Source organism: Leuresthes tenuis, unplaced genomic scaffold (assembly GCF_036924035.1).
Source record: "Leuresthes tenuis unplaced genomic scaffold, fLeuTen1.0.hap1 SCAF_6, whole genome shotgun sequence".
In the NCBI taxonomy this organism is placed as follows: Eukaryota; Metazoa; Chordata; class Actinopteri; order Atheriniformes; family Atherinopsidae; genus Leuresthes; species Leuresthes tenuis.
The window spans coordinates 36,782,708-36,796,685 of NW_027325360.1; the positions used below are offsets into that span (position 1 = coordinate 36,782,708).

At 40.1% G+C, this 13,978-nt stretch overlaps 1 protein-coding gene across 1 annotated transcript in view; it reads right to left on the reverse strand.

The window, feature by feature from the left end:
* Positions 1-13,978, reverse strand: part of loxl2b (lysyl oxidase-like 2b) — a 49,013-nt gene that overhangs the window by 21,473 nt on the left and 13,562 nt on the right. Inside the window, exon 4 of the mRNA XM_072388618.1 lies at positions 6,566-6,777. Within this exon, the coding sequence (XP_072244719.1) occupies positions 6,566-6,777 (212 nt within the window). The remainder of the gene's footprint in view (positions 1-6,565; positions 6,778-13,978) is intronic.

Here is a 13,978-nt window from a genome sequence, read left to right on the forward strand (position 1 = left end):
TAAAGGAGCTGTCCTGAGACAGCGAAAATGGACATTTCTCCAAAATCTTTTCATCCTGTTATTCTGAAGTTTTCTTTCCCAGACTTTAATCAACTTGAATGTTACTATTCATAACCAACTTTCCATCACAATTGTTGAGGAAATAAATTTAGGGGATCTTCATTCTATTTCTCACAATTTTTCATCATTTACTGCTCAACTCATCAAATACTCTCTAGCATGGGCATCACAGGGAGAGCACACTCCTGGTTTGAATCATACCTCACTGGTTGGTCATTCAAAATATCCTGGCTTGGTCACACTTCTGCAGCGCACCACCTCGCCACAGGGGTCCCCCAAGGCTCAGTACTGGGACCTCTTCTCTTTGCCATATACACCACCTCACTGGGCCAGATCATCCGATCACATGGCTTCTCATACCAATGTTATGCTGATGATACCCAGCTCTATCTGTCATTCCCACCTGACGACCACATGGTCTCAGCACAAATCTCAGACTGTCTCTCTGACATATCAGCATGGATGAAAGCCCATCATCTCCAATCTAACCTCTATAAAACTGAACTGCTGGTCTTCCCAGCCAAACCAACCATACACCACAGCATCTGCATCCAAACTGAATCCCTATCTCTTGCTCCATCAAAGGTAGCTAGAAACTTGGGTGTCATGATTGATGACCAACTAACTAGCCACTACCAGAACAGCGGCGTGCGTCCCTGTCTAGCTTCAAGAAAAAACCCAGCCCTTCAGAGAGCATCTCCTATCCCAGCACTTACCTTGTACTTCCCTACCTCCTCTATCGTTGCACTTTATATTTCTCTACTTTACTCTATGCCTGCACTCTATCTCTACTCTGTCACCTCTGACAGAGTCTGAGACTAGTGGGTTCCTTCTATGTAGTTTATTGTTAGCTTTTTACATAGCTTATTATGTCTTCATTTGTAAGTCGCTTTGGATAAAAGTGTCTGCTAAATACAGAAACATAAACATAAACATAACCTCTGAAAAACATCCAATAAGTCTCTTTGAGTGTCACTGTTTACTGTAGCTGAAAGCCTCGACTGAACTCCAGCTATGTTTGATACTGCCAAGATCCATTATTGGAATTAGAATTTTGGAACTCGAGCCACACAAAGGATGAATGTAGAGAAATTAGATAAACAGGACTGTTCATACTGATTTCATCCTACTCCTTAGCTTACTTTCCTGTGTACTACCTCTGTCACCGGAGGAATCCTCTAGGGGGTACAGCAGAGAACCTGAAGTATGCAAAGACCTTTTGAATTAGTAGGACGTAAACACTGAAAACTGAGACAATGGAGGTTAGCGTTTGGTCAAAGTTACGATCACAGCAGAAAAAGCGACAGCTCTAGCATTGTAGATGGTAGATGCCCCCACTGGTCATCTGCACACTGCATCTTTTGTTCACATGATCGTACTGTAAGAGGAAATGCACAACTGACACTCCAACAACGCATTACACACCAGGCATTATCACAAACATGAACGCAAAAATCAAAAGCAAGAATATATGCAGCCTTTGAGCTCCCACCCATCCGTATCAAACTGAACCAGGGTGGGTTTTTCACTGCTGTGAAAACTACTTTCTGGATGTTTTAAACTTTTTCAGGTGTTTTTTTTTTTGCATTGTGAGACAAAATAGAGGAAGATACATATAAACAATGAAATGCTATTTTTTTCTCTTAGTCTAACAGATTTTATTTTTATTAAGGAGGCACAATGTGAAGTAAACTGAATAAAGATTTCAACATTGGTGATTAATAAATTTTTACTGTTTAAGACACAAATATCGTTACCAATTAAAATGCTGAAATTTTAATCTTAAAAAGTTAAATGACACCAAACTATGAATTCTTCACTTGCGTGTTTCATAAAGACATTTTGATGAAAATCTTGAGAACTGAACTGCAATCTAAAAAAGATCCAGAGAAAGGACAGTTATGAAAGTCAGGATTATGAAACAGTTGCAGCTCCTGGCTCCATTTCATAATGGCAGCCTGTGAAAGTACACTGCATGCTTCACTGCAAGAGCAGGCTGACACGTAGATGGAAAGTTAGGGAGCAGCTGAGCTCTGCTGTGGTTACCTAAAGCAGAAGCCTTCCAGCCCAGGCAAAAGAAAATTCAAGGTTATCTTTAGTCCTGAAAGTTTTATGGTAGGCCATGATTAATGTGTGGGTTGTAGGCTGTGAGCTTACTTATGTAAGCAAGATTTAGATCCCTCAGCAGTTGCTCCAACATTACGTCAGCTTTGTGGAATCCATCAAAGTCGGACAGGCAAGAGCCAGGTAGGGGATTCACTGTTCAAGGACCTGTGATATCAAGTACTCTACACCTGGTTGTCATCCTAAATTATGACAAACTTTGGCTGAATTTGAATATTAGGCTTTGACACATTTGTCATCCAGTAACAAAGACCAGCATATGGAGACATCGTGCTCCTTGCAGCCTTGCAGCTCCGCCACATAAAAAAAGCACCTTCAAAGATATGATATCAGTGCAGACTACATGCCATTTTCACGATATTTGGGTAGTAAAAAAATACACTTAATCTCAAGCAAGCTAAGCAGGCTAACTGGGATTAGGGCTCTCAGAAGGTGACTTGAAGAGTCATGCTTGTAGTATGAACTTGATATTGGAATAGTAAGCCAGCACACAGTGGGGTATGTTCAGCTACAGAACTTGTTATGCCTCAGAAAAGTTTACATGTTACGTGAAATGATAAGCTTATGTGCTCTCTCAAGAAGTCAGCTCAACATAGACGGATTACCAACACGGTAAAGCACGAAACCCTCAGGGCTCAGTTGACCTATCGTGGGTCTGGATGTCTGAGTTCTAGTTTCTGCATTTGGAATTTGCACAACTGAAACTCTGTATGGACCGAGACCTTACTGGTCTGTAAGCTGAAGTTTCAAACTGTGGGTAACCCGATTTTTTTTTTCAATTTAAATTTATCGGTATCTCAAAGTAAAAACATAAAGTAGAAAAATGCAATTTGGTCATCGTCAGGGTGTTGGATTCAGCAGGAAATAGGAGTATTGCAATTAATGCATGTAAGAATCTCGATTTTAATTTTCAAGTCGTATCAAGTCAAGTCGTGTTAAGTCAAGTCAAACAAAGATATAAACAAGGATACTTGGCATATTTTGAATGTAAAATGGAGTAGTAACAGTCAATAAAAGCTTAGCTACAACCACCAGCCTACTTTTTACATTCACAGGGCTGATTGAGGACATATTGGTTTTTTTTTCCTGTGTGCCAGTTCATGTCCAAAACCATCTGTAAGTTCAAAGATTACCTCTAGTTTCTATGTATTGTGATATCACCATGTTTCATTAAACGATATCCAGAGCCGTTTCTGCAGGTATAGTTTTTGATAGTTTGAATTTCTCTAAAGAAGATGCCTTTGTGGAACCTTAGAATTGTATAATTTCTGTGTATACTCAATGCTTTTGCTTTGCAGTGCGGTATTCAAAATCAGCAGTAATTGTTTAACTTTTAAGAAGGGGAAAATAATGAAAATTTGTCATTTTATTTTCATTATTTGTAAATACAACGTATTCTCATGAAAGGGTTTGTATGGAAACGTACGAAAAGTTATGTACAGATTTTTGTGCATTATCCTACGAACATCCAATGACACGATCGACCAGTGCACATGCACAGTTCCCTGCAGTGAAAAATGGCTGCCATTCGTTTCAGTTATTGAACACTCCCCTTTCCGTCGGCGAAACAGAGTGGCAGGAACCATGTCTAAATTAGCATATTTTTATGTTTTCATAACATAGCTTTTCTTACGACATAAACGTACATGTAAGGGTGATACTTTTTTAGTTGAAGAATGCTCAGATATATGTTTTTTAAACCCTAATTTCGCAACCCTGACCCTAACCCGGAAGCACGATATAAAAACTACAATTCGTACTAAATTGTACACAGTGGCGGGCAGCGCCATGTTTTATAGTTCAAATGTGTTTCTTCTAATATGTCAAATTGTGGCCAGGAAACTTTCAGACTTATTATAGGTTTTGGGGTTGGGAAGCACATCTATTTGGTCAGATTTGATCTTGCTTATAGTTAAAGGGGTGAAATCACAATTTTTCTGGGTTTTGACCCTACTTAGTGGCGCCCCCTACAGGTGCCCCCAGGTGATGGTAGTATAGGTCTAGAGCTTTCCTGTTTACAACTGGTCTGTTTCCCATTTTGTTGCTGCCTTGTAAGCCTTCAAAAGTGTCTCAGGTTCAAGGTTCAAAGGTCACCTCTGAGGAGCAGGAGCAGCCCACAATTTTTATATATGTTACTCCCTCGGTCAAGACTTTTCTAATGATGTCTTCACTTTTGTCCTACACCAAACTTTAATTTTCACCTTGCTCCATTAAGGCAAGGCCCTTTGAGGTGTACTTTCTCAGACCCATTATAATAAGCTAGATGGATGAAATAATTCAAACATGTTTTAAGGGGTAGTTAGTGGCCACGTGTGTTCAAAATATTGACGTCTGCTTAATACACTGTCAGACTTTTAAATTTGAACCAGTTTAGACCTGGTTTTCCCCATAATTTACAGTGAGTTTCATATTGTATTTTCTAATGACCTAATATGAACAATGATGCCTACTGTATCCCTTCCCCCAGGCTGACAGGATGGTCCTAGATGACCAAGACTTCTGTATATTGTAGTACCAATACGTATCTGGATATACAGTTTTAACTTTTGCATACATAGCTTTACAAATGTTGTTTATTTGCGAGTGTGTGGTGTCTGTAGCTGTTTATTTGTTGGAGCACTTATCAAATGATCATTTTTGTTCTCTTTTATCCCTGACCATTTTTATCTGTTTTGATTTATCTATCCATGTTTCCTTATTTATTGTTGAAATTAACTGCACTGATCTCCAAACGGTGAAACACAATTTTGTCTTTATGTGATGCATAAGAATGACAAATAAAATTATCATTATTTTATTTGTTTATATATTAGCTGTCTCCATTCGCCTCAGCGCTCTGATTTGATGCAGGAGATGTCAGTGGGCAGTGATCTTTGAGGGTGCGCTGTTGTTCATCCAAAACAAATTTATTTCTCCGTTGCCTGCGTGTATTTTCTTTATAGGGTGGTTCAGCAGCGAAGCCGGAATAAAAGCAAATTAAAACAAACAAACAAAAAAGTAGCCTATGGTGATTAACGTGACGTTTGCGGAAGCTACAGCGATAGTAGCGTCCTTAGTAACCATCATAGCAATGTTCGAAACAAAAATAAACTTTACAGATTAATAACTAACAAACTAAAGCTTGCATAAATTCCCTGAAGGAAGACTGTAAAAATAAAAAGTAAAATTTTCGCTTTCAACAATGAATTATAATGCTGGAACTATTTTAAAATGTTCATTTTCCTCTGTGAATAAAAGGCATGTCAGGGCTGACGTGCCTTTTATTTGGATTTTATTTAATTTTATTTTATTATGGAATTCTACATACACCTCTAGTGGGACCACTTCATCGACATGCATGGCTGCAGCACAGCTCATTCACTCCAGTAAGAACTCAAAGTCGTCGTTCACGTTGTCAAAATCTGATAAATATCCTGCCATGTTGCACAAAACTAGCAGTAGCAAACTCTGTGTGAAGTTAGCTGACTGTCACAGAGCACGGAGTGAATAAACTGTGCTGCAGGGGGGCGTGTGGATGAAGTGGTCCCAGTAGAGTGCCTGTGTAGAAATCCCTCCGTTAGCTCTCCTATAGCCGCAAGTAGCCACATAACAGCAGCTATGAGCTAACAGAGCTATAGCACATGTTTGTTCATTCATTCTTCTTAAAGTATTGGTGAAATGAAGACAGATAATGCCTTATTTAGAGGCTGCATCATCCCTACCCCATTAACTCTACGCCGATCACGAGTTTTCTAAATAGCTTTCGAAGGACTCCGACTTTCGCCAAATTGTTCTCGTGAGTAGATAAACGTATTTCATGACAGAAATAAGGTCTAGGTTTAAAAAAAACGAAGTTCCCCTTTAATTCAGTTTATTTATCAGCATTCAGATTGTAATCTGTTTTATTTTTGTGAACATTGTTAAAAAAAAATTAAAATAAACATTCTTAAATAACTCCATAAACTTTACCCTGCTTTTAAGCTTACTTCTGTTTCTTTGCAAACACTGGACTTAAACACATACTGAAATCACAACTCTTTTGTTAGGAAACAAGAACTCCTGCAAGTTTAATTGTCACAGTTCAAATATGAGTAATTTTGGTTGATGTGATTCCCACAAATACAAAGTTATTGTAGAAAATAAGTACAATTCATGTTTTAGGAGCTTTCAGAGCTACAACATGTTGTTATGATAGTATAAAGAAATGTGAGACCAGCTGGGAGTATGATTAACATGAAATTACCAATTTGTGTTAAAGAAACATGATAGGGGGAAAAACAAATCACAGTTTTGCATCCATCAACTGCCCCAACAGAACAGCCACCGAGTCACAGCTTTGTTGGACACACCAACACCATGAATTATCTTCACCTGGAGCCTCCTAAGGTCCCTACATACTCACTTGTAGACTCTGGCGTTGTACTTCCTCTCCCCAGGGAATCCAAACATGCCACAGATAACTCTGCTGTTAAACTGGGTCCACTCTGAGTTACATATCTGCTTCCATTTGCCACCATCCTTCACCTCTACGTAGCCCTCAGTTACAGGGATGCGCTTTCGATACGACGACAGGATGGCTCGTATGCGCACATCCTCTACGCGAATGTCAAGGTTCTGTGGGAAGAATGTTGAGAAACATGTCAAGTAACTTGCTTCAAAAATAGGAAATATTTAAGAAACACATATATAATAATAATACTTTGTTGCTTTTTTATGTAAAGAGAAGGAAATGCAACCCGTGTAGCAAACTGAGATTTAAAAAAGCTTTCCCTCAAGTGTTATGGTCCATAAGGAACCACGTGTTTTCTGCCATCTGATGGGATGTAAACGTCTGTCTGACGACTGCATTTCCTGTGTTACATAACGTGGCAGAAGGTATCAAAGGGTTTCCATGGTAACATGTGCAACAGTTCTTCGACAAGTCTGCTGCTGGAAAAATGCACAAACATGGCATTGTGGGTACAAACACACTTGGAGGTCGTTGAGGAACTGACATTTATCTTCGGATGCCTCAATCCTACACCATCATCGACCACAAATCGAAGCAGAGCAGGGTTTGGAGAGTCCAGTGCTACTTAGATCAGAACACCAGAAGTGGTTCCATATTAGTGTCCCACAATGTTTAATAATGGTCAACTTGGATTCTGATATGATATATCATAAACACAGCCACAGATATGTCGTGTGAGACCTCAGTCCATCATGTTAACTTCTGCATACAAAGACTGAGTTAGTCTCTCCATTCTGCACCTCCTCCTGAACAACACTACAGGTGCTGATCTTTTCTGCTCATAATTTCTCAGGAGGTACTCCTACAGATGTTAAATCGACCCAAACCCACAGAGACATTTTTCTTTATTTATTTAAAGAGATTGAGTTTGGTAAAGTGTGCCAAAACTGGGGAGATGCGGTGATATTTAAATATCAACACAGACACTAAATATTCCCTCTCCGCCCTGCTTGTTTTTGTGGTAAAATGCCTAGTAAAGAAGATATCATTGTAAGACAGAGATGATCCCACTGACTTTATGTTTCTCTCACTTGTTCCATATCAGCACCAGCCTCATCACAGAGTTTTAAGGTTTTTGGGTCGCCTCTTAAAGACATTTCCAAAGTTAGCGACATATTTTTGGACCCACTTTTTTTTCTCTCCTTTCGGATTCATATAGCAGGGATTTCTACTGGTCCTGAAAAGGCCTCTTCAGCATTTTTTCTGTTTAGGTCTATTATAGTGAATACAAAAAAGTAGGAAAATCCCACCTCTTGGCATTTTTAAAAAAAACTTTGTTGCAAACTAATAATGAAAGCTGTCTCTCTGCTGGGAAATGTACTGTAGTCCCTGGAGCTGATAATGCAAAGAAGAATGTTGCAAAAGCCATCCATCATAGGTAACAATGCTGAACACCCTGCTTATAACAGTCATCAAACAACAAAGTGTGTTCAGTCAGAGACTTCTTCATCTCCACTACAACTGAGAACGCTACAGGAAGTCATTTTTGCCCAAAGTTACTCTACACAATGACTAATGAACCATGACTGTTTTTGATTCTTCATGCCAGAAAAAATATTCATTTTGGATGGCTTTGAAGAAAATAGGAAAATAGATAGATAGAAACATTTGAGAGGCAGACTGTTGCTGCTCCAGGCTTGAAAGGTAAAATGATGCTCCAGGTCATACTGGGTTAAGATCTGATGCTCCCAATTACCTTCTGAGCACATCAGCTGGAGAGTTAAAAAAAAAGGCAAAACATAAGCCTGAAAGTATTCCAAAGATGCACGGCAGGGAATGGAGTCAATGTCCATTGGATCAATATAAGCAGATCACGCTACAAAAGATGGTCTTCATACAAAATAGCTGTTGCTTTAGGAAAAAAAAGAGAAAGAAAAATAAAGCATCTAGGGGACTCTCCAAACATGTGCAAGAAGGTAATCTGGTCAGATGAAACAGAAACGTAACTTTTGGGCCATCAAGAAAAATACTTCATGTGGTGCAAATCACAGTGACGCATGGTGGTGGCAACATCATGCTCTGGGACTATTTTCCCATCAGCGGAGGCAAGGAAAGTGGACGGTTTAAAACGCAGAAAGATTCTTACCCAAACCCGGTTTCAGTCTTCCAGAGAGTTCAGACTGGGTTCATGGTTCAGAGTTACAATGACTCTAAAAAATGCTTCAGGCTATTTCAGGGGAACTATTTAATTTTATTGGAATAGTCTAGTCAAGCTCAGACCTCAGACACTAGCAGAACCCATCCAGCTCGACAGAACTGGAGCAGATTTGCTTGGAGAAATGAGCAGAACGCCAAGCAATAAAACATAAAGCTGTGATTGTTGCAAGCAGGCAGTGCAAGACTTTTTCAAGGATTTATATTTCACAAAGATCTTCTGTGAGCTGGGAGGAAGGAGCTCAGTCTGGCTGGAGGCAGAATTTGTTGGGTCGCTCAACAGATGAATTCACCACAGACTTATCTCATATAAAGCTGAAATAACCTTGACAAGAAAGAATGAGAGAGGAGGTTTTCCTCAATTGGTATTTGCCTCCAGGGAAGGGCAAACGCCACCAAAGGGTGCCTCAAAAACTACAAATCATCTGTTTTTCTATCCTCTGCTATTTTCTCACAAAGGTAACCATATTCATCATTTGGATCCACCACAACAAGCTGTGGACTGCAGAAGATGTTCCAGAGCATAAAGACTGAAATCACGTGTAGAAATGTGGTGATGGTGACTTTGCACATGTGGTGGATAAACATTACAGGCTTGCAGGCATGCAAATTAACAAGTACAGGCAAATGTTGCTACTAAATCAGGAGCAGGTAAAAGCATCTCCACTACTGAGTTTCCTTTGAGGTCAGCATAAGAGACCCAGCTTGTTCCTCGTATAGTTCACATTCCAGCTTACCCCCTCCCCCTGCTCATTCCTGTCCCATTCATTTTCATTTCTCCTGATGAACTTCCTGTTCATTCCGACAGCTCTCATATGTGTTCAAATGGTGCTCTGACTGGGAAAAACAAACTTGTTTCAGGAGACTCTAGGGAGTGGGGCTTTTTCCTGAGTTTTTGCCTGTCTGAGAGGGAAAGTGCCACAGATGGAAAAGCCATTAGTGAGATGAGTTGTACAGGAGAAGCAAAAGGACCTCAGATTGTTAAAACACAGGTTCTGACTTTGAGGTAGTGCTGTAAATGTTTTTTTTCTCCTTTGTTTAGATCCATCACATGTTTTCACTGAGAATTTTAAAACTGCTGCTATGGTCTGACGTGTTTTGGTCTGACTCTTTCTCACAGTATTACTTCCTTCCTGTTGCTGTTATCAACATCAAAGTAGAAATGGAGAGGCAACCCAAGTACAGTGGGAATTTCTTAAAAGCTTTTGAAAAGGTTGTCACAGCGTGTAGTTACATTAACTCTTAGTTTAAGTTGCATTAATTGATCCTTTAGAACAAAAACAAGCTGAAATCTGACATGTATTAGTTTTTTTTTGTGTAGACTTGATGAATATACATACATGCATAGAAAAATTGATAGATATACAGATACTTTATTGATCCTGTGAGGGAAATTACTTTGCCACATCAGCAAATAGTTGCATGGTAAGGTGGCAGCATAAAAGGTAAAAAATAAAGCATGATATCATTATTACATAACTAACTGGCAATAATAAAAAAGAAACATCATTCACTGGTGTCAGTGTCATTGGACTGTCTGTGATGGAGAGCACTTTGTTTAGTGCCCTGTCCATCACTGACTCACGTGTCGCCAGGTTCTGACCAATAGTCTCTCCACTTTGGTCTGGTCTGTCCAAAGGATGTTGTTCCAAAAGTCTTGTGGTTTGTTCAGATGCAACTTTGCAAACCTAAGTAATATGTTCTATCTCTACTGAAGCTTTCACCACCAGGCCTCCTGAGCCCAGCTGCACCTCCACCTCTGCAGTAACCCCCACCCCTATCTCTATGATTGATAGCAACATCACTCCTGTCACCATCCCTCCGCTACAACCTCTGTGTCTAACTATAGAGGAGGTTGGAGCTGAGCTCAGGAGACTTCAGTCAGGGAGGGCTGCAGGCCCAGATGGAGTCTGTCCAAGGCTTCTGAGGGACTGTGCTGGTCAACTAGCAGTCCCTCTTCAGAGGCTCTTCAATATGAACCTTCACATGGAAAAAGTCCCGGTGCCGTGGAAAACCTCCTGTCTCATACCGGTGCCCAAATTAGGGCAACCGGTGGAGCTGAATGACTACAGACCAGCGGCTTTGGCATCTCATATCATGAAGACCTTGGAGAGACTCCTTGTTCGCCGCATGAAATTGCAGGTTGCTGAGGATCTTGACCCCCTCCAGTTTGCCTACCAGAAACACATAGAAGTGGAAGACACGATTCATGCTGCATTGGGCATATGCTTATCTGGATGTGCCTGGTTCATATGTGAGAATCATGTTCTTTGACTTCTCCAGTGCCTTCAACACCATACAGCCTCCCATACTGAAAGAAAAGCTTCTAGGTATGGGTGTGGCCCCCTCCCTGACATAGTGGATTATAGACTATTAGACTGCCAGACCACAGTATGTCAGGATGGGGAGATATGTTTCTGGAACACTGGAATGCAGTATTGGGGCTCCCCAGGATACTGTTTTGGCTCCTTTTCTTTTCCCTCTGTACACATCGGACTTCAGGTACAACTCAGTGTCCTGCCACATACAGAAGTGTTCTGATGATACGGCTGTTGTGGCATGTGTGCGCGGTGGGCAGGAGAAGGAGTACAGGGACCTTGGCTGGACCAAAAATAACTGTTTGCTCCTGAACACTACCAAGACCAAAGAGCTGGTGGTGGACTTCAGGAGATCTAAAACTCCATACCAGTTAGTCTGCATTGATGGAGGGGAGATAGAGACTGTTCAGACCTGCAAATACCTGTGGGTGGTGCTGGATAATAAACTGGTCTGTGGTCTGCCAACATAGAAGCAGTGTATAGGAGAGGCCAGAGCCGTCTCTTCTTCCTGAGATGGCTCAGGTCCTTCAATGTCTGTAGAGATATGATATGCATGTTTTATCACACTATCAGTGAGAGTGCCCTGTTCTATGCTGTTGTCTGCTGGGGGAGTTGCACTACAGACAAAAACTGTAGATGCCTTGACAAACTAGTGAAAAAGGCCAGTTCTGTAGTAAGCAGAAGGCTGGGCCCTCTCAGTGCTGTGGTGGAGCAACGGATGAGGAGGAAACTGTATTCTGTTTTGGAGAATAATAAACATCCTCTCCACAGCATCCTGGCAGGTCAGAGGAGCAGCTGCAGTGAGAGGCTGCAGGACTGAGAGGTTCAGGAGGTCCTTTGTCCCTACAGCCACAAGGCTTTTTAACAGTAACTGCTGACATGTTCTTCACACATTTATTCATTTATTATTATTATTATTGTTGTTCTAATAAGCAATCATTGTAAATAATATTTTTTTGAGCTACTTAACTAATTTGAATTTGCCCCACTGGGGGATGAATAAAGTATTTTCCTATCCTATTCTATTCTATTCTATTCTATTCTATTCTATGTATTGCTGCTCATCTAAGGTTGTAATTTTAAGAAGGGATAAGGACCAGATTATTTTTTCATTATACCCTGATACATAAAACCTTTAGAAAATAAAAAATACTTTTTTATTTACATAAAAAAATTACATAAAAAATTGAAAAATGGCTAACTTTCTTTTCACATGACTATAGCTCCTCCATAGCCTACAGTGAGGTCAAGACTTCATTTGCCAGAGGAGCTTAACAACATGTGGTTCCAATAGAGACTTTCAACAGCTCGTTGCCTGCAGAAATCACCTACAGCAACATACCAACACATTGGGTTCATATGGAGTGTGGAATTTGGCTGTACGTCTCCTTCTGAGATTTTTCTTAAAATTCTTGTATGTCTTTGTCGATCTGCACTTCAAGAAATCAAGCAACATAAGTTGAAGATGATGTGTTTGTGCAGTTGGTGTTAACAGAATGCTGAATCCTTTGACTCACAGTTTGGACTTCCTCCTTTAAAAGCCATTAAAACAGCTCCTTTGTTAACAAAATGGAAACAGAGGTTTCTCAACTCCATGAATAAAGAGCTAAACTGGGGTATAAATTACATAGACAATGACTGAATGGAAATGAGGTGCTTTAACGTGGCTTTATAGCTGAACTGAGATTAAAACATGAGGAATATAAAGATACTTGGTTGTGATTGCATAGCACAGGTAGCTGACTGGTTGAATACAACTGAATGCAAACTGGCTACAACGCACCAACACTTAGAAACAGTCTAGTATTTTGTGTCCTCTCTCCACTAAGTATTACAGGAATGACAGATGACATAAACCTCTCTGCACTTTTTTCTGCGTTTTTTCCCCACAACACTACCAAAATCTAGCTCTAGTCTTCAAAATGGATGCCTACAATTAGCATTTAGTCCTGCTTAAAATGATCCCAGATATTAATCAAATGCAGCACAGATTCATAGGAGGTGGAGCCATAACACTCTCTGATGTTCACATGGAGTTCACTGGAGCATCACAGACAAAAAGAGCCTTAATGGATCCAGATTACTCATCTTCATGGCAGCTCGCACTGTCGAACCTGCTGTGTGGGACCAACTCCTGCCATCCAGTCAAAGATAAACTATTTTTTCTCAGAAATTCTTGTGAGACATTGTATCGCTGCACAACCTATTATGATGATACCTCCAAAAGATGAGTACTACCACATATGATTTTTTAATGAAATTAACGCATTTAATGAATAATGATAAGTTAGTATGGGCTCCTTTTAATATATTATGATAATTGTTTTGAGCTACTTCAAAAAACAATTAAGGGCCGGTGTAGCCAAATTATATATCGCCGCACACAAGGCACCAACAATATATATTTATAGCGGATATATACAAAAGGCCCTGTCATGGTGTCTCTTTAAACCTGAAGACTCTAAAGCTTTAGAGGACTTTGCTCTATATCTAAGGGGGTGCTGCAACAGCATGGAAGAAATCACACACAATAAACTTGATTTATTTTCCAATCTAAAGGCTCTGGTTACCAAGTTGCCATATAAACATCGTGAAAAGTGGAGATTTGAAAAAGCAAGGTGAGGTTCGGCGACCTGGTCAAGTTCATCGAACGTCAAGCAAATATCTTATCAGACCCTGTATATGGCAATATTCAAGACCAAAACATTAATAACCCCAAATATAATAAAGTCACATTTTCAAGAAGGACAAAACCCACCAGCAGCAGCTTTGCCACCAGGATAACAAACATCAAATACAGCCATAAATCCCCTCAGCCTCAAGGAAGCGAAGT